This window comes from Marmota marmota, unplaced genomic scaffold (assembly GCF_001458135.2).
Source record: "Marmota marmota marmota unplaced genomic scaffold, marMar, whole genome shotgun sequence".
NCBI classification, from domain to species: Eukaryota; Metazoa; Chordata; class Mammalia; order Rodentia; family Sciuridae; genus Marmota; species Marmota marmota.
Window position 1 is genome coordinate 30,636,037 of NW_026000174.1, and position 22,393 is coordinate 30,658,429.

The 22,393-nt window shown below is 35.6% G+C and overlaps 1 protein-coding gene across 1 annotated transcript in view; it reads left to right on the plus strand.

Moving 5' to 3' along the window:
- LOC107158177 (L-lactate dehydrogenase C chain-like) overlaps positions 1-22,393 on the plus strand; it is a 30,239-nt gene that overhangs the window by 2,415 nt on the left and 5,431 nt on the right. Inside the window, exons 2-6 of the mRNA XM_048788206.1 lie at positions 2,422-2,443; positions 4,304-4,421; positions 12,906-13,079; positions 15,089-15,262; positions 20,940-21,057. Coding sequence (XP_048644163.1) covers positions 2,422-2,443; positions 4,304-4,421; positions 12,906-13,079; positions 15,089-15,262; positions 20,940-21,057 — 606 coding nt within the window. The remainder of the gene's footprint in view (positions 1-2,421; positions 2,444-4,303; positions 4,422-12,905; positions 13,080-15,088; positions 15,263-20,939; positions 21,058-22,393) is intronic.

The following is a 22,393-nucleotide window of genomic DNA, read 5'->3' on the forward strand; positions in this document are numbered from 1 at the left end:
AGGGTTGTAGCTCAGTGGCAGAGCACTTGTATAGCATGTGTGAGGCACTGGGTTTGATCCTCAGCACCACATACAAACAAAGATGTTGTGTCCGCTGAAAACTAAAAAAATAAATATTAAAAAAATTAAAAAAAAAATTGAATGATGCTCTGCACTGAAGACATCAAGGACAGTAAAGCATTATTGATAATGGGTGTATTACTGAAAGCCATAGGATTAAGTGAAAGTTTATATGTTGAATAATGAGGTGAAAAGATTTTGCTCCCAAGAAATTACTAGAAAGCTGACTGTCAGGGAATAGAATATAGAAAAGAGATGAAATTAGAGTATCAATCAGTAGGTTCAAGAGGTGATTAATTGATGTTTCAGTATGAAACAAGAAAGATAGGTTAATTATTAAGGGGATTAAAAAAAGTTTAAGTAAATTATTTAAGGAGATAAAAAATTCTAAAACTGAAGGATATGGATTTATAGATAACAAAGAATTCACTGAGTTCTATCATTATTATGGATCCAAAAAAGCCTACTCCAATACATATTATTATGAAATTTCAGAACTCCAACTGTGGGAGAATAGCAATTTTTGGAGCCCCCCCCCCCTTTTTTAACAAGAATTCACTATACTGTGGCAGATAGTAAAATGGAACAGAATATTCAAGACCTTTTCTTCAGATTATATTGATGTATTGTGTGTGGAAAATGATGAAGGATATTAAAATGCACATATTCATATGCATTAAAGTATGCATTAAAATATTCTGGGCTGGGGTTGTGGCTCAGTGGTAAAGCACTTGCCTAGCATGCCTGAGGCACTGCATTCAATCCCTGGCACCACATAAAAGTAAACAAATAAAGGTATTGTGTCCATCTATAACTAAAAAAATAATCATTTTGATATGAAGGGACAAGGACTGTAAATGAGTATCATGACATCTGCATATGTCATTCAGAAGTGGACTTTAAAGCATTTTTAAGGTCATGTAGGAGTTGGGGGTGTGGCTCAGTGGTAGAACACTTGCCTGGCATGTGTGAGGCCCTGAGTTTGATCCCCAGCCCACCAGGGGGAAAAAAAAAAATACTATAGCTATAAAGTTTTTATAAGTGACTAGCAGTACATCCTATTTTGTGTCCTATTTAAAGTAATCACGGTAGTTTTCCTTAAACTGGTTTGAATCTTCTGGTTCTCCTGTTCTTTTTATCTTACAGTGGTTACTCTGGTACTTCCTGGAGAAAAGATTCTGAGACTATCATAATTGTTTTTTCTCCTATCATGCTAAGCAAGTGTTCTACCACTGAGCTACATTCCCAGCCCTTTTGAAAACTTTACATTGAGGGACTAGGGTTGTGACTTAGCGGTAGGGTGCTTGCCTAGCATGCACAAGGCCCTGGGTTCAATCCTCAGCACCACATAAAAATAAATAAATAAATAAAATAAAGGTATTCTGTCCAACTACAACTAAAAAACAAACAAACTTTACATTGAGACAGGGTCTTACTAATTGACCCAGGCCAGCCTTGAATTTGAAATCCTCCAGCCTTAGTCTCCCAAGTAACTGGGACTACAGGTGTGTGCCACTGCACATAATAACTATTCTTATAAATTCTGCCAGGCTAAGCAAGCCCAGGCTCTTTCTTTGAAATTCTTTTTGAGAAATATACTCACAAATATGTAGTTCACGTCCCCCCCACCCCCAGGGCTGGGAATCAAACCCAGGGTCTCACACATGCTAGAAAAGCACTTTACCACTGAGCTACACACCCATACCTGTAGCTAACAAAAAATAAGCCAACAGTGTTTAAGGATTATTTGAGCATTGTGTTTAACAGTCATGACAAATGGAGCTATTAACATTCCCTTGACAGGAGAATTGTCTGGAAACCTGTTCAAGTTTTAAAGGAAAACTGTCCTAGTTATTAAATTATTGTCACTTAGTTCCCAAACTTTCTATATTCTGCTTTGTGACGTTGGCAGTGAGCCTCTGCATATTTTCCTCCTTTTGCAGTTTGCATCTGCCAATAAGGGGTACTGCACAGAAATTGAAAGAGAGGAGGGGAGAAGTAACCTCCTTGTTTGCTTGTTGTTCTGGTCACTGATATTCCAACTAGTGTCCTTTGCCCAAGTATTAGAAGTTGGTTCTAGTCTCTTTTGGAAGTCCCAGCATTGGCCTCATCTTTCTTCTTCGGTGGGATCGTCAGCAGTAAGGTTTTTTTCTCCCACAGGGGTCTGAGCATGGCTCCATGAAGCACCTCCTTTGCTTTCTTTCTCTGTTTCCTCAGCTTTAGGGATGGTAGGTTCTAACTCATTTGCTATTTCTGGGTTACCCCATATGTTCCCTTTTTACTCTTTCAGCCCTGCAGTATTTGTCTAACCAATTCTTTATTTAAATTCCCTATGTTAAAATAAAGTGTTTTCCTGACCAGATACAGAGAGACACAAGCTGATGTAAAAATGAATCTATAGATATGATTTGGTTTTCTTAGCATATGTAATCCTTCTGGATGAAACTTCTCATTCTCCTCCCATTCCTGATACATGACACATAATTTAGTAAATTTATTTTTTTACTTTTATTTATTTATTTTTTTGGTACCAGGGATTGAACCCAGGGCATTTACCCACTGAGCCATGTCTCCAGCCCTTTTTGTATTTTATTTAGAGACAGGGTCTCACTGAGTTACTTAGTGCCTTGCTTTTGCTGAGACTGGCTTTGAAGTCAGCATCCTCCTGCCTCAGCCTCCCCAGCTACTGGGATTACAGATGTGTGCTACCACACCAGGCACCCCAGCCCTTTTTATATTTTATTTTGAGACAAGGTCTCACTAAGTTGCTTAAGGTCTTACTAAATTGCTGAGGCTGGCTTTCAACTCATGATCTTCCTGCCTCAGCCTCCTAAGCCTCTGGGATTGCAGGCATGCGCCACCAAGTCTGGCTGCCATTTTCTTTTAGAGGGTTAAGTTTCCTCAAATTTGTATCTGAGGCAGGTTCTGGAACCAATCACCTTGGATACTGAGGGACAGACAACTCTATACAATTTTTCAGAAAGGTCATATGATGCCTGATCTCAACAGAACAAACAGAACAATAAACAGTAGTAGGTAGGGACTTTGAACCTCTTCCCTTACTGTTCATTATTGGACTCTGTTCACCAGAATCTAAGGGAATGCATTTGTTCTATATAGTTCTGTGTTCTAGGCATATGACAAAAAACCCAGTTGAAATTAGAATAAGCATAAAGAGACTATAAATTGTGTATCTAACTGAAAAATCTAAGAGCAGAACGTTAACTTCAGGTATTGCTGGATCCTAGAATTCAGACATATCCAAGACACAGTCTCTGCATATGTTGGTTTAGATTTCCTCTGTTAATTCTTAGGCCACGTTGTGCTATTTATTTGTAAAGATGGCTGTTCAGTTTGTTCTTAGAGTCCTATGTTGTTCTTTGAGCCCGATTCCAAAGAAAAGTGAGACTCAGTCTCCCATCTTCCATGTTCAAACCTCATAGACATTGTTTCATTATGCGTGGGCCATAAGCTCATTTATAAACAAGTTGCTGTGGCCAAAAAGAGAAAATTAAACAATTGGCTGGGCATGGTTTTATTTTGGAGGTCCAAGATCAATTATACTGCACTTAACCACCTGTAATGAGTTCCCATTAAAAAGGAATTCTACTACTAGAGAAAGGGATACTGGCCAGGTGTAGTGGCACATGCCTATAATCTCAGAAGAATGGGGCAGGAGGATTGTAAGTTTGATATCAGCCTTGGTAAACAAGTGAGATTCTATCTCAAATAAAAAGGGCTGGGGATGTAGTTCCGTGGTAGAGTTCCTCTGGATTTTAGGACAAAAAAGAAAAAAAAAAAAAAAAAGAAAGGAAGGAAGAAGAGAAACAGGGAAAGAGAAAATAAAAAGTTATACTGGGGAAAGTATTAGATGTTCACCATAAGTGGCTTCCTGTTTGGCCATAAGGAGGCATACTAAAAGCATCTTCAGTCAACTCAAGAATTAGGCTTAAAGTTAAATATAATAAAACCATTTGAAAGAATTGTATACCTTTTTATTGGGTTTACGTTGATACCTGAAGGGGTAAAAATAAAACCATCCTAAACAATTCTAACAATTAGGTGAAGGCAAAACAGTTTTTCCTACTGGTCACTCTAAGAGCACATTCAGCAACTATTTTTATGTCATTTTTCCAATTAAAAAATATGAGACTCCTTTGGTTATAAAGTAGCCATATGAATTATTTTCATTCTCCTAGAACTTAAGTAGGAACATATTATTCAGAACTTTCTTGTATTTTAGGATTTGGCTGATGAACTTGCCCTTGTTGATGTCGCAGAGGACAAATTGAAGGGAGAAACGATGGATCTTCAGCACGGCAGTCTTTTCTTTAGTACTTCAAAGATTGTCTCTGGAAAAGGTTAATTTTAGTTTTATAAAGTTATTTTCAGAGCTTTAAAAAAGTAATGAAGTTTTACTAAATTGATGTCAATAAATATAAAATTAAAAACAACACTGTCATTAGAACATAATTTATAAGTTTTTTTAAAAACAATTATAATTGGAGGAAATTTGGAAAACATTTAAAGTATAAAGAATATTTGAATCTTCTGTTAATGGTTTTATTTACTTATTTCCCTTTCTATGCAATTGTTTTTTACTTAACCAACTATAATATACTTTTTAAACTTGTCATTTTGTCTCACATATTTTGTCAAAATAATGCAGTCTTGAGCAGTTTTTGCAATATTATTGATATGTTTCTTCATATTTTCCACCTGGTTGTCTTTTCTTTTTTTCTTGAGTAGGCTGAAGCCCAAAATAAACTGATGGGTTTTTTTTCTTTCCAAAATTTTTATTGGTGCATTGTAGTACATAATGATGGGAATTGTTACATATTCTCACATGCTTCTTTCTGTGTTTATAGAGGACCAAATATGAAGGTATAGCATCAGCCCATAGAATATAGAAAGTGGAGAACTTGGCCCCATTACCATTAACATCATGTGTTGACCAACTAAAAAACCTCAGAGTATTGGGGAAAATTATTTTATTATATATCAGAGTGAATAGTACACTCCTTGGTAATGTGATTTAACAGATTACTCTCTACTAGCAACTTAATTTAAAATGTAAGAAACAACCCATCATAATCATTTTATTATATTGACCCAAAATATATAAATTTATTTAGAAGTTCATTTGCTAATTTTCTAATTGTAGGATAAGGCCTTTCAGTATGACTCAGTTGATTAAAGTTTTGCAGTGCCTTTCTCACACATGTCCCCCATCCCAGGGCACTTCACCATAGAACCATGTCCCCATCCCTTTTATATATTTTTTAAATTTTGAGACAAGAGTCTCAGTAAGTTGCTTTAGGGCTTCCCTAAGTTGCTGAGGCTGGCCTTGAACTTGTGATCATCTTGCCTCAGCCTTCTGAATCACTGGGATTACAGGATTGCACCACCAGGTCCAGTTGTGGTGTCTTTCTTAAAGCCCACCAATAATGATCAATTTGATTTTTTTTGAAGTACTAAAAGAAATTTAAAGATACTCTTAAAGCAATCAAGTTATAAAACTCTACAAAACTTTTATGATTTTTCTACATTTTAATATTTTATACCTGAAAGGATAGTTTTTGAGCAATGTGCTTTTAATATGTCTCTCCAAAGCATTCAATTTAATTTTCATAGAAATACTTTTAGGTTTAATTTATCATCAAACACTTGACATGAAAAATGAGATTAAGAATAATATAACAGAGCTAGGTGTGGTGGCACACACCTGTAATCCCAGCGGCTCCAGAGGCTGAGTCAGGAGAATTGTAAATTCAAGCCAGTCTCAGCAGCAGCAAGGTGCTTAGCAACTCAGTGGGAGCCTATCTCTAAATAAAATACAAAATAGGGCTAGGAATGTGGATCAGTGGTTGAGTGCTCCTGAGTTCAAGCCCCAATATCAAACAAAAAAACTTCTGCATAATTATGAGAGAAAAATTTATCAATCCTTAAGGAAATACCAGGTTACTTAACATAGTGACATGTTTACAGAACAGGCAGAGAGAGTTAAGCAGAGCACTCTAGCTAGTTTTCACCCTGATAGCATTAGCCAAACCTAGTAAACACCAATTTTGATTTTCACTGTCTCAGGATAGAGGAGGTCAGAGGAGTTGAATAGGACATTACCCCAAAAGTCTGGGACCCTGATGGATTACACCATGTATCTGTAAATTTTTTCTTTTTCTTTTCTTCCTTCCTTCCTTTTTTTTGGGGGGGGGGGTATTGGAATTGAAACCAGGGAAACTTTGCCACTGAGCTATACCCCCAGTTCTTTTTGTTTTTATTTTGAGACATCGTCTCACTAAATTGCTGATATTGGCCTCAAATGTGTGATTCTCCTATCTCAGCCTCCTGATTAGCTGAAATAATAGGTATGCACTGCCACACCCAGTCAGTAACTTTTTATGTAAAGAGCCAGACAGTAAATAGTTTAGGCTATATGGTCTGTGTCTCAACTATTCAGCTCTGCTGTTGTAATGCAAAAATGATCATAGATAATAAATAAGCAAGTGGCTATTGCTACGTTCTTTTTTTTTTTTAAATAATGGTGTTTTTAAAAATTTATTTTATTTTATTTTTTTAGAGAGAGAGAGAGAGAGAATTTTTAATATTAATTTTTTAGATTTTGGCAGACACAACATCTTTGTTTGTATGTGGTGCTGAAGATCGAACCCGAGCCGCACGCATGCCAGGCGAGCGCGCTACCGCTTGAGCCACATCCCCAGCCCTGCTATGTTCTTTTTTTTTAAAAAATATTTTTTTTAGTTTTAGATTGGACACATTATTATTTTTATATGGTGCTGAGAATCAAACCCAGTGCCTCACACATGCCAGGCAAATGCTGTACCACTGAGCTACAACCTAAGCCCCTATTGCTATGTTCTAATGAAAATGTATGTACAAAACAAGTGATGGGCCAGATATGACTGGCTGGTAGCCATCATCATTTACTAATTCCTGAACTGTGTGTATCCTTAATGTAAGGATGACTTAGAAAGAATTTACTTCTCACTACTTAATGGGAACCATGGAAGTGAAGTTGTTTCTTAGACACTTTAATAGAAGATGATGACTGTTACTAATTTGGAACAGCAAGCCAGTTCTTCCACAAATAAAGTTCTAGGAAAAATGAATCTCTCACAGTAGGAATAATTAAATCTATAAGAAAATTCATGAAGAAGAACCATTAGGGATGACAAGAACAGTTACTGTAGATTTCCAGATTATCAAACATAAATTATAAAATATGATTATTTAAAGAATTAAAGGACCAACTTGAAGATAGCATGATACAGGAAAGTATAAAAACAGATTTAAGGGGCTAGGGTTGTAGTTCAGTGTTAGTGTTTGCCTCATGTGTGTGAGGCACTGGGTTTGATCCTCAGCACCACATATAAATAAATAAAGGTATCGTGTCCATCTACAACTTTAAAAAATAAAAAACAGATTTTAAAAATAACCAAATGTAACTTCTAAGTGTGAAATATAATGAAATTAAAAACTGCATGATAGACACATTTGAAGAGAGAAATAGTAAATACAAAACAGTTACTCAGAAATCAGTAAGAACTAGATGGTACGACAGATTAAGAATCATAGAGGATAGTTGGACTGGGTATGTAATTTAGTTGGTAGAGTGATTGACTAGCATGCTTGAAGCCCTGGGTTCAGTTCCCAGCAAACACACACACACACACACACACACACACACACACACCACACACACACAAACACACACACACAGAAACCATGGAGGATAGAATGACAAACTGTAATATATGTCTAATTAGAAAAGTGAATGAAACAGAGGAAAAATTTGAAGATATCCCTAGTGGGCTGGGGTTGTGGCTTAGTGATGGAGTGCTTGCCTACCATGTGTGACACACTGGGTTCAATTCTCAGCATCACATATAAACAAATAAAGGTCCATCAACAACTAAAATAATATATTAAAAAAAAAAAGAAATCCCTAGGTGGACACATTGTTAAGGAATTAGACAATACTAAAGGAAAAGAAAGGATTGTAAAAATTGTCAGAGAAACTAAGCACAGTGTGGTACTTCTGTAGTCCCAGTTACTTACTTGGGAGGCTGAAGCAGGAGGATCACTTGAGCCTAGGAGTTCCAGAGGAGCCTGGGTAACATAGCAAGGCCCTAATTCTTGGAGAAAACAAGCAAACAAAAAAACACAACCCAACAAAAAGACTCTCTTCAAAAACAAGGTCATAGGAACTGCTTTACCATATATCAGGACTCATAAAATTACACTAATTAAGTGCATAGACAAAATATTGGCTATAACACCAATATTATTTAATAAATCAGAAATTTATGAATTTATGAAATTTTAGTTATGGTAATACCTATCTTTATGGAAAGAAAGAAAGAAAAACCCATACCTGATACCTCCCACAAAAATCAAATCCAATTTAGTTTAAGATCAAAACATGAAAAGCAAACTTTCTGCTCAGACAATAATATCTTTATGACCTCAGAGTATGGAAGAATTTCTTAAACACAAAGAAATAAAAAGCATAAACAGTGAAGAAAATTAAGAGTTTGTGTTTACAAAAATACACTATAAAAAGAGTGGAAAACTGAGACAAGATATTTGAATCATAACTGACAAAGGAATAGTGTTCAGAATAAAAAAAATTTGTATTCATAAGATAAATACAGCCGGGGATGGTGGTGCACCCCTGTAATCCCAGTAGCTTGAGAGGCTAAGGCAGGAGGACTGAGAATTCAAAGCCAGCCTCAGCAATTTAGTTATGCCCCGTCTAACTCAGTGAGACCCCATCTCTAAATAAAATACAAAAAAGGGCTGAGGATGTTGCTCAGTGGTCAAGTGCCCTGGGTTCAATCTCTGATACCCCCCCTTAAAAAAAGATGAATGTACATGTACTGTTATGTGGTGTGTACATACAAATATGTAATAACAAATCCCTATGTTATGTGTAATTATAATGAACTAATAAAAAGGAAAAAATATCAATACACATAGCCCAATAGAAAACAGGGAATGACTTGAATATTTTACAAAAGGAGAGAGTCAAATGGCCTATAAATCTAGGAAAAGACAATCTCATTAGTAAACAAGGAAAGGAAGATAAAAATCATATCAATATATGATTATACACCAATTATATTGACAAATGTGTGATAACACTGTTAGAAGGTGGAACAATAGGTGCTCTCAAACATGGCATGTTGAAGTGTCATAGTAAAACTTTTTTTTTTTTTAATATTTTTATTTTTTTTTTTAGTTTTTGGCAGACACAACATCTTTGTTTGTATGTGGTGCTGAGGATTGAACCCGGGCCGCACGCATGCCAGGCGAGCGCGCTACTGCTTGAGCCACATCCCCAACCCAGTAAAACTTTTTTTTTTTTAAAAGTTCCTCATTACCTGGAGAAGCTGAACATAAAACCCAGAAATTGCACTCCTAGGTGCACATTTACACTAGGATACATATACAAGAATGTATTATGGTTTAATTTATAGCTTGCTTTGTAAGATTATGTAGCAATGAAAATAAATGAACTACAGGACATTAATGTGGATGACTATCAGATATATAATACTTAGCTAAAGGAATGTATATGGTTCAAAAACTGCTAAAACTAATATTTAAATATGCATAGGTGACTAAAGCTATTTTTTTAAAGGTAAGGTTATGATTTCCAACAGTCCAAAGAGTTGGTAACCTCCAAATATGAAGGATGTTGATGTAATCTATAAGGAGTACACAGGGGCTTTCAAGGGTTTGGCAGTGTTCTATCAATTCTTGTGGTTAACTTTTAATATTTAAAAATAATTTTAATATATTTCTTATACACTCTTCTATATGAATGATTTACAGTAGAACATTTTGGAAACACATCTTTTTAAAAATATTTTTATTTATTCATATGTGGTGCTGAGGATCGAATCCAGGGCTTCACACATGGTAGGCGAGCACTCTCTGAGCCATAACCACAGCCCTTGGAAACACATTTTATGAGCTCTACTGTAAGACAGCAGTGGAATATCATTGATTATTTCAGTGTTAATTATATGTACAATGAATGAGTCCATGTGCTGGAAACAGAAGGTGCTAAGATATTTGTAGAAGGAAGAGTGAAATATGAGCTCAGAACCTATTGTGGAGCTTATGATCAAGTTAGGGGTTTAAGACATAGCCATTGGAAGATAATATGGTGTTATAATACCTATTTGAAAACTATAGGCAATAAATACTTTAAAAAATTCTTTTTTTTTGATTAATGAACATTTATTGTGCATGATAGAACATGTTAGATCCCAAGAGAGATGTAAAGACATGCACATCATAGTCTCTGCCCTCAGACTACTCCTAATATAGTTGGGGAAGCAAAACAGAGGTGTGAGAAGCTAAATAAACAAGTGTTACATAACTAGGATGATGCCTTGAGTGTAATGTTGATGTGTAAGGAAAATAATTTGGAATATCTACTGACAGTTCCCTTTCTTATAAATGTTTTTAGAAATTTGAAGTAGAAACATAATTGCTTTTCTGCTGGAGAGAATGTTAATAATAGCTCTTGCAAATTACAAAAGACTCCCAGGCATAAATAAACCTAATTTGTGAGGAGCAAAAAAATCAATTATTTAGACCCTTCAAACGCTGTTTCCTAACTTTTTACCTGTACTCAGGGAAAAATGGTAAGAATGTAGATGCAAGGATTCTAGAATTTTCACTGAATTCTAGTATTGAGAATGACAGAATAGCTGATTTGGTAATTAACTTTTCCACCACAAACAACTATAAAATCTGTGCAAATAAATAATATACATTCTTTCCAAGTGAATATATAACATTAGCCAAAATGAACCATAGAGTACAACAAAGCAATTTTCAATGAATTTCAAAGAACTGAAGTTATGTAGTATATATTTTTTGATCTCTTAGAATTATATTAAGGCTTAATGATAGAAAAATAACTAAATAGCACTAAAAGTTTACAAATTAAGTTGCACAGTTCATCTGGATAATACATTAATTCAAGAAAATGTTGCACTGGAAATTAGAAAATATTTAGTTTTTTTAAATTTATTTTACAGTATAATCCATTTTGACATATAGTACACAAATGGAGCACAACTTCTTATTGCTCTGGCTGTACATGGTTCAGAGTTACTCCACTAATGTAATCATCATGTATAAGGATAATAATGTCTGTCTCTTTCTACCATCCTTCCCATCCCCACAACCCTACCCCTCCCTTCACTCCCCTTTACACAAACCAAAGTTCCTTCATTCTTCCCCTATCTTCCTCCCCCACTATGGATCAGCATCCACTTACCAGAGAAAACACTGGGCTTTTGGGTTTTTGGGATCGGCTTATTTCACTTAGTATGATATTCTCTAGTTCCATCCATTTACCTGAAGTACTATAAAAATTCTTTGTCTATTGTGTGGTTATACAATGGCTTATTATATCAAATCAATCTTCTGGATAAAGACCTTTAGGTTGTTCTCAACAGAACTAAAAATATATATAGCAATGCATAATGTTATGTTTATGCAGTTTTGTATTGTTGAAAGTGTATCTTCTGAGTAAATTCCTAAGAGTGGGTTATACATTGAATGTTCAATATGCATTGAAATTTCATGTTTTGAAAATAAAGCTACTATATTGGCATAAAAAAAAAAAAGTCCCCCAATGAGCAGCTCCGTGGTCTGAAAGGGTGGGGAAACAGCCCAATTAGCATCACCGCAGAGGAGCCAATCAGTTGGCAGCTAGAAGTTTGCTGGGGCCGCTGTGGAAACACACAAACAGACCCCCAACTCTAGACAATTACTGAGTCAGGACCTTTCCATTGTCCTGTTAGAATATCCTTCCAAAGTACCTTGGGCTTATGTACATTTTTTGGACACATATGCCTTTCCGCAGCACTAAGTCCTGATGAATCCAAATTTAAAAAGTTCAGAGTAAAAAGGGTTATTTTAAGTTTATCTTTGGGGAATATATACCCCTTCCCAATTAAAGAGATTGTGAATTATATGATTAAGAGATGCTTAGCAGAGGAATTGGTAATTGAAAAAGTACTTGACTATTATAATAAATAAGCATTATATCACATTGGTATTGGATTCAATAAGTGAAACATTTGTAAGATTGTTTTAAGTACTTGTTCATGGTCTGAAATAAAGTCCCATACAAATAATTTGATGTAAATATATTCTGGCCTTTAGAATTCTAAAGCATATACATAAATATATGCTTTGAACTCTCAGAGTTCTAACCTTCTGATTCATTGTGGAGTTTGTTTGTTTTGGGGCTTTTTCTGTTGTTGTTACTCAGTATTAAGCCCAGGGGCACTTAAGCACTGAGCCAAATCCCCAGCCGCCCCCCCCCCTTTTTAATATATATTTTATTTAGTGACAGAGTTTTGTTGAGTTGCTTAGGTCCTCATTAAGTTGCTGAGACTAGCTTTGAAATAAAAATCCTTCTATCCTGCCTCAGCCTCCCCAGCTGCTGATTTTACAGGCATGTACCACCACACTCAGCTCATTATGGTGTTTCTAAGAAGCCAGAGATCTGACTCATTGCTTTGTGCCTTAATGTCATCTGGGAATGTAGGCTAAAAAGGATGGTAACTTCTTTTATTATAAAATATTTGGAGGTGTCTGTGTGGAAATTGGCAAACAGTAATGACAAGACTTCCTTCAGTTTATACATGTTACTGCATAGAAAGTCTCGATTTGTAAATGCCAGACATGAAGGTAGACTCATACTTTAATACCAAGAGCAGATGATAGACTTGAAGAGTTAAGGCACAATAATTATGGCAATCTTGATCCAAATACTGTTGTTTCTGTTTTAGATTACAAGGTATCTGAAAACTCCAAATTAGTTATTGTCACAGCAGGTGCAAGGCAGAAAGAAGGAGAAAGTCGCCTTGATCTGGTCCAACGTAATGTGACTATCATGAAATCAATCATTCCTTCTATAGTCCGTTATAGTCCTGATTGTAAAATGCTTATTGTTTCAAACCCAGGTGAGTATTTCCTCCTTTCTTTTACTGATAAGGATGATTGTTCATACCATTCCTTCTTTTTGAAACTTCGTTGAGGTAACATTTATGTATAATAAACTGCACTCATGCAATGAAAGTATACATCACAATGACGTTTTTTATCAACGGCGTGGCATGGTTCTGGGGATAGAATCCAGGACTTGGCATATGCTAGGCAAGGACTCTACCACAGAGTTACATCCCCAGCCAGTGCAGGAAATTTTGTTAGATATAATCAGTTATGCACCACTGTAATCAAGATTCAGAACATTTCTGTTATTTGAAAATTCTTTTGTGCTCCTTTGCATTTCATCTCTCATTCCATGTCTGGCCTCATTTCCTGGAATTTTATATACTTAGAATCATAGTGACTTAATCTTTTCTCCTTCCACCCAACATGACTATTTTGGGATTCATTCATGTTGTTGGGTATACCAGTGATTTGTTCCCTTTTTTTGCTGACAAGTATTCTTTTGTTTATACATTTTAAATACTCATTTCACCTGTTGATAGATACTTAGTTTGCAGCTATTATGAATAAAACTAATATGAACATTTGTATGTAAGTATTTACCTGGTCATATGCCTTCATTTCTTTGGGTAAGTACCTGGGGAAATCATGGGTGGGTTATGGGGTTAGTGTAAGTTTAATTATTAGAAACTATCAAAGAGTTTTTTAAAATGGTTGTTCCTATTTATATTCCCACCAGTACTGTAAGAGAGTTCTAATTGCTTTGCATCCTTGCCAATATTAGGTATTGTTGGTCTTTTTAATTTTAGCCTCACCATCTTCATTTTTGAAGGAAAAGTTCTGCCACATAATGTGTATGTTGGTACTCTTGCTACTGTCCCAGAAATCTCTTAAGTGCTGTTCATTTTTCTTCATTTTTAAAAATTGAAGTGAAGGGCTGGGGTTGTGGCTCAGCAGTAGAGCTCTTGCCTAGCATGTGCGAGGCTCTGGGTTTGATCCTCAGCACTACTAAAAATAAATAAATAAAAAATAAAGGTGTTGTGTCTGACTACAATTTAAAAAAACTGAAGTGAAATCCACATAACATGCAATTAATTAAAGTGTACAATTCAATGGCATATAGTATGTTCACAATATTGTGCAATTTTGGTTCTTTGTTCTTTTTCCTTTCTGTTTTTCAGACTGTAATATTTCAGTTTACCCATCTTTGAGTCACTGATTCTTTATTTTGATTTTTCATTCTGCTGTTGAGCTGTTCTTGTGAATTTTCATTTGTTCCTTTTCCTTTTCATAATTTATCCTTATTGATATTCTCTATTTGGTGAGAAAATGTTCTCATGTTTCCTTGGATTTTTTCCCTTTAGATCTTTAAACATGCATTCCTTTAGCCCTTTAAGCATATTTTAAATAGTCATTTAAAGTATTTGCCAAGTAAATCTTTGTCTGGATTTCCTCTGGAATAGTTTCTATAGGTTATTCATTTCTCCTGTGTTTCTTTGTGTGCCTCAAAATTTTTTTGTTGGGGGTACCAGGGTTGAACTCAAGGGCACTTGACCACTGAGCCACATCCCAGCCCTATTTTGTATTTTATTTAGAGATAGGGTCTCACTGAGTTGCTTACTCTTCCCAGCTAGATATACTGATTATTAGATGTGCAGACATACATATTTGGTATCTCAAAAGAGGATTTTTGCATTTTAAAATTCTTGTAGAAAACAATTTAACATTTTAAAAACTATATCTTGTTAATTTTCTTCACATTGAACTCTAATGACTCTGTATTTGACTCCAAGATAATGTATCTCTCTATCCAGAAAAGCAAATTGTAAAAAGAAGTTACTAGGGGCTGGGGTTGTGGCTCAGTGGTAGAGCGCTTGCCTCACACGTGAGAGACCCTGGGTTCGATTCTCAGCATCACATAAAAATAAATAAAGATATTGTGTCAATGTATAACTTAAAAAATATCTTAAAAAAAAGAAGTTACTATGATTCTTTCTCTAACATGAATTGTTCTCCCCAGTGGATATCTTGACATATGTGGTCTGGAAGATAAGTGGTTTACCTGCAAGTCGTGTAATTGGAAGTGGATGCAATCTAGACTCTGCCCGTTTCCGTTACCTCATTGGAGAAAAATTGGGTGTCCATCCCACAAGCTGCCATGGTTGGATTATTGGAGAACATGGTGATTCTAGTGGTGGGTATAAATCTATTGTTATTCTATGACTGTCTTTATTATCTTTAATAATGCTTATTTTTTTCAAAATCTGTTTTTCTGATGTTTATATAGTTGCATAACCTTTATTTTACTTTTTAAAAAAATGTTTAGTTAAAATAACAATTATACATATTTAGAGGGTACAATGTGATGAATTGATAAATATTAATTATGTAATGATCAAATCAGGATAATTAGCATTATATATCACCTATAAATTTGTAATTTCTTTGTGATGATAGCATTCCAAAACTTTTTTTTTGGCTATTGGAATTGACAGTACATTATTGTTAACTATAGTTGCCTCAATGTGCAATAGAGCACTAGTACTTAATCTTATCATAACTTTGTACCCATGAACCTCCTTTTCCTTTTCTCCTTTCCAGTCTCTGGTAATAACTGTTGTATTCTTCTATGCTGTTAACATTTTTAGATTCCACATCTAAGTGAAATAATACTGCTTTTGTATTCCTGTGTCTGGCTGATTTTGCTTATTGTTATGTCCTCTAGTTCCATCCATGATTTTGAAAATGACAGAATCTTATTTTTTTAAAAAAGCCATTTTTTTAGTTGTTGATGGACTTTTATTTATTTATTTGTGGTGCTGAGAATTGAACCCAGTACCTCACACATGCCAGGTAAGCATGGATTACTAGCTATGACCCCATCCTAGAATCTCATCTTTTTTTGGGAGTGAATACTATTCTAGTGTGTGTATTCATGTGTATCTTCCATTTTTAAAAAATCTATTCATCAGTTCTTGGATATTTCCAAATCTTGGCTACTGTAAATAGTACTGCAATAAACATAAGTTTATTGTTGTGTCCCTGTGTCGATATCCGTTACAGTCAAGCTATTTCTTGAGTATGCTTGTGATTCATTTCTTTTGGATATACTATAGGCCCAGTAGTGGGATTGCTGGACTGTATGCCAATTATAATTTTAATTTTTTGAGGCACCTCCAGGTAGTTTTCCATAATGGATATACTAATTTATATTTCATTACCTCGATTTCCTTCTTTATATGTTTTCTTTAACATTTTGTAGTTATGGTTATCATTGTTCATTTTTTTTAAAGAGAGAGAGAGAGAGAGAGAGAGAGAGAGAGAGAATTTTAATATTAATTTTTTAGATTTCGGCAGACACAACATCTTTGTTTGTATGTGGTGCTGAGGATCGAACCCGGGCCGCACACATGCCAGGGGAGCGCACTACCGCTTGAGCCACATCCCCAGCCCATCATTGTTCATTTTGATTTTTAATCTTCCTAGTTAGAGATTTGAAAGTTTGTGTATCACCATTACAGTAATGGCATATTCTGAATCTGATCATGAATTTACCTCTACAAGTGAGTTTTATATTTTCATGATAGTAATTATTATTACTAGTAGAAGCAAGTCCTTCAGCATTTCTTGTAAGACTAGTCTAGAGGTGATGAGTTCCCTCATCTGTTGCTTATTATGGGAAAGATTTTTTATCTTTTTTATTTCTGAAGAAGAGCTTTGATAGATAAAATGTTCTTGGCTTACAGTTTTTCTCTTTTAGCCTTCTGAATATATTATTCCATTCTCTATTGACCTGAAAAATTTCTTCTAAGAAATCTGCTATTAGCTTAGTGGGGAATTACATATAACTTAATAATTTCCTCTTGCAGTTTTTAAAATTCTCTCTCTTGGGCTGGGGTTGTGGCTCAGTGGTAGAGTGCTTGTCTAGCACGCGCGAAGCGCAGGGTTTGATCCTCAGCACCACATAAAAATAAACAAAATAAAGGTATTGTGCCAAAGTATAACTAAATAAAAAAAATTCTCTCTATCTTTCTCTCTCTTTTAATGATATTTATCTTCTGGTTGAACTTTCTTTCAGATCATAAATTATTTTCCTCATTTCATTGAATTGCCTGTTTCTTCTTACTGATTTTCCCTTAGGATCATTATTCTGAATTTCTTTCCAAGTAATTAGTGAATTTTCCTTTCTCTGGGGTTAGTTACTGAGAGTTATTGTGATTCTTTGGCAGTGTCATGTTTCCTTGTGTTTTTTCATGTTTATTGTGTCCCTGCACTGTTATCTATACATCTGGTAGAGTGTCCCTGCACTGATATCTATACATCTGGTAGAGTGGTCATCTTTTTAGATTTTATGGAGTGACTTTTCTTGGGAAATATTTTTACCTTTCCTAATATGTCCCAGGGATTGCTAATATGTCAGTTGGGTAGGGTGTATAGTTTCTGAACAGTTTCTTCAACTCTAATCAATATCATTGATGCCTATGAGTGCCTTGGTGGCCAAGGCAGCAGGAGTCTGCAGCTATTCTTCTAAGTTGAGTGTGGCCTCCCCACTAGGGATGGGGGCAGGGGCACTATACAGTGTGTGTACACAAGGGCTGTTCAAGAATGACCTCCATTTGAGGGGCTGGGTTGGAGGCTAACTGGTCTCTACCAGGTGGCCTGTGGCTTAGTCTGCACTGGGAATGAGATCACTACAAGATCAAGGGTATGAGGAGCTGTCTGGGCTCTAATACAGGGAACATGGCTATTTTTCTGGGCCTAGATTCTGTACATCTGGAGTCGGGGTGCTATACCTACCAGTGTGAGCATAGTACAGTGGCACCATACAGCAGTAGCCTTGGTTCCAGGGGTGAGGGTAGGGGCTGGAGGTGGCAATGTTGGGCTCCTTTGAAAGAACAGTATATTTTGTCTGCCACAGGCAGCTCTCTCCACTGGGTTCAGGGATTGTGAGACTACAGGATTCTCCAACAGCAAAGATTGTGGGTGTCCTTAGGTGCCTCTTGTTTGCCTTTTTCACTCCAGAGGAAGTCTCTCTTGGTTCTGAGCTATTCATGACTAGGGAAACATAGCTGCAGAAGTAGAACATCTTGTTCCTATTTTATGTCCTGATCCTGAGTCTGTGTGCTCCAGCACTCTTTGCTGTACTCCAGTGCTCCCCACATATGCTCAGAATATAGTTGTTTATTCCTTTGTTGTCCTTTGAGTGTGGGTAGCATGGGGGCAAGCATTGTGTTCCTCTAGTCAGCCATCTTTTTCATGTTCCTTTTCTTTCCATATTTTGTTTTGTGGTTTTACTGCTCACAAAATAGTCTTTTTGATGTAAGCAAAAATAACCAAAATGGTTTCAGCTCCGTAATGAAAGTACAAATAACTGGGATGGGGGCAGACTTCGTGGATCAGCTATGCCTTTTATTCAGCAGTGGAATCATCATCTGGTGGACAGACACACTTTCCTGATGGAAAATGAGCCCCTGGCTAAAGGAAGAATCTGTGCTTATATATGCTACACTGAGAGGTGACTTTATTATTGACAGTGTGTGTCAGTTTGGGCACTCAGGAAACAGGTTATGAGAGTTTGAAACTTGTTTTTACTGGGCAAACTTGTTTTACTGGGTCAGTGTTCAGTGCTTATCTTTTCCCCTTCAGGGTCCCATTGTACTATCACTGGGAAAGAATTTATTTGTGGAAGGATTTTGGCTTCTTCCCAAAGACTGCCATTTTAGGCTTGATGGATATCTCCTTCCCAGGGCTTGTCTTGGGGAAGGATCAATGTTATGGATGTTTGGCCTTCTTCCTCACTTCCTCTTCCCAGGCCACACTATTTTGGGGTTTGTCATTTTCTATATCTTACACATGAAATATATAGCGGTTTTTAAAATCAATCTGAATATTTGTCTTCTCTGGAGCATTTTAATTTATTGTGACTTTTCAACATCTTTATTAAGATATAATTCACATATTATAAAATTTACTCATTAAAGATGTACAATTCACTGATAATTAGTATATTTGCAGAGTTACATAGCCATCACTATAATATAATTGCAGAATATTTTCATTATTAGGAAAAGAAGCCCTTGTTCTTACCCCCAGCCCCAGGCAACCACCAGTCTGCTTTCTGCCTCTATAGATTTGTTTATTCTGGATTTTTCATATAATTGAAACAATATTGACTTTAACTATTAAGGCACCACCAACCTCTCTTCTGAATTTAAACCTTTAATCTCTGATACATAGTTACAACATTGTACTTCTTACACTATTCTCTAATTGTATCATATGTATAAATCTGTTTTTTTCAAAATGACAGTGAACCTACTGAAAACAGGGATCATTTGTTCATTCAGTTGTTTAGTCAAAATATTTAATGTACCTAGTTCCAACCACCTGGGAGGCTGAGCAGAAAAATCCTTTGATGCTAGCCTGGACAATATAGTGAAACCCTATCTCAAAAAAAAAAAAAAAAAAAAAAGTGTTCTTCTCTTTTCTTTATACTCCAAGAATTATAATAAATAGTTTTTATTTGAGTTGGACAGATACTTCTTAGTCCAATTCCTTAATCTGACTCTGTTGCCTGTGTTTATTATTCTAACTCATAACTCAGCTCTTCTTCCTGAAGAGGCCATTAAAAGATAGTTTTATCAGAAATATCTTAATATCTCACACTTAATATTCCATAATTTTATTTTTAGAAAAATGTTTTTGACTGGCATTAATTTCAATATAGTTAGTATTCTATTTGGAGTGATTTTCAAATTTAAAACAAAATTTTATTTAATTAATTAATTTGGGAGGGGGTTGTCAATGGACCTTTATTTTATTTATTTATTTACATGTGGTGCTGAGAATTGAACACAGTACCTCACACCTGCCAGGCAAGCTGTCTACCACTGAGCCAAAACCCCAGCTGTAGGGGTCTGGGGAAAAATAAACAAACAAAAATAAAGGTATTGTGTCCAACTACAATTAAAAAATAAATGTTTTAAAAAAAAAAAAAACCTCCCGTAAAACAAATTTAAAAAAAAATTTTTTTGGTAGTTGTGGATGAATAGAATGCCTTTATTTTACTTGTTTATTTTTATGTGGTGCTGAGGATTGAACCCAGTGCCTCATGCATGCTAGGCTAGTGCTCTGCCACTAATCTACAACCCCAGCCCACCAAAACAATTTTTTAAAGTGTACAATTAGGGTATTTTCTTTGTAACAATACAAAAACCTTAGAAAGCTTTAGGTTTGATTACCATCTTTCTTTATATATGTAGTTATTAATTTCTTATCTGGTTCCATCCTACTTTTGTATCCTCTAAACTAGTTATTATTTTTTGAATAATCAATGTTTGGTTTAATTTATGTACATTTGCTGATTTTTATTGCTTTATGTCCTGCATCTAACTCCTTCCTCTGATTTTTATTTTTCTTCCTGAACTGTGTCCTGTCCTGTCAGTGTTGTTTATATTAAGGTGTTTGGGTTTTACCTCATTCCAGAATGATGGTTTAACTGGATATGAGATTCTGGACTGGCAGTTATTCCCCCTTAGTTCTTTGTTACTATTGAAAAGTGTTAATTTGTTATTCTTTTCCCTCTAATTTCTTATAATATTGTATCTTTCTTATTGGTCCTTACTTTTTGTGGAATCTGCATTTTGTATATTGCTTAAAAATGCCTCCTCTCCCACACAGTTACCAATTCTACTATATTTTCTCTAACACTTTATAATGTTATTTCTTTTAATTCCCTCTTTTGTCGATTTGAAATGTATTTTTTAATATATGGTGCAAGATTGTAATTTAACTTAAAAAAAAACCACTTAACTAAAATAACTCATGCAATATTGGCCAGAAGAATTTATTCTGAAATACATTTTTTTTAGTGCCCTTGTGGAGTGGAGTGAATGTTGCTGGTGTTCCTCTGAAATCTCTGCAACCTGACTTAGGAACGGACTCAGACAAGGAACAATGGAAAACAATCCATAAACAAGTTGTTGAAAGGTAACAGTACTCATTCAGTTTTTTAATATAATAATCAACATTAATAAATTTCACAGCTAGGCGTAGTGGTGCACGCCTGTAATCCCAAAGGTTTGGGAGGCTGAGATTAGGAGGATCACAAATTCAAAGCCAGCTTCAGCAACAGTGAAGCACTAAGCAACTCCTGAGCTGCTGGGATTACAGGCATGTGCTACCGTGCCCAGCCCCAGCCCTTTTTATTTATTTATTTTTAAATTTTATTTTGAGACAGAGTCTCACTAAGTTGCCCAGGCTGGAATTCTCCTGTCTCAGCCTCCTAAATAGCTGGGATTACATGTACCACTATGTCTGGCTTCTGGCCAAATTTTTCCATAGTTGATTACATTAATCAGAAGTTTTGGATCAACTTCCCAAATATCTTTTCACTTTGGTAGTCATTACTGATATGTTTAATTTTCTTTAATTTCTTTAAGGGAATCTGCAAACTCTGGTAAACCACATAGCTTTGAATGAGAGATTAAATTAATGTCTAGCAAACAAAACATTAGTTTTATAGTATTGTTTCCTATAATTTTCAACAAGGTCCCTTTACTGGATATTTTCAGTAGTAAGGACCATTGAAGACCATTTCCCGGTAAATTCAGGAATCTATGTGGCCTGGAGTCATAACTAGACTTCAGCCACTAAGAAACATGTTTTAACCAAGTGTTATGAAACAGCCATTTACTGCCCATAGAGATGTCACAGTGTTGGACTTTTCATCTTTCCATTCCCTAATAATTATACTACGAAGAATGTTAGTCCCTTTTTAGTTTGAAACATTGTTTCTTTTCTTTTTATTTATTTTGTACTGAGGAGTGAACCCAGATGCCCTTAACCACTGAGCACATCCCCAGCCACTTTTTGTATTTTATTTACAGACAGGGTCTCACTGAGAAGAGCCTCGCTAAATTGTTGAGGCTCGCTTTGAATGCTCAGTTCTCCTGCCTCAGCCTCCCAAACTGATGGGATTACAGGCCTGTGCCACCATGCCTGGCTGAAACATTGTTTCTGTAAGGTAACAATGATTAAATTCACATTTCCTACTGAAGTTCTGTGTGATTTGAATATCAAGTAGTGCAGCACTTTACAGATCAGATCTCATTCAGTTAATGTTCTCAACTTGCCATGTCCAAAATTAAATTACTTGCTTCTTGACCATTTCAAAAAGAATCTGTACTTATAAACAATCCTCAGAGCCAGGTGTGGTGGCGCTCACCTGTAATCCCAGCAGCTCTGGAGGCTGAGGCAGGAGGACTGCAAGTTCAAAGCCAGTCTCAGCAATTTAGTGAGGCCCTAAGGAACTCAGTGAGACCCT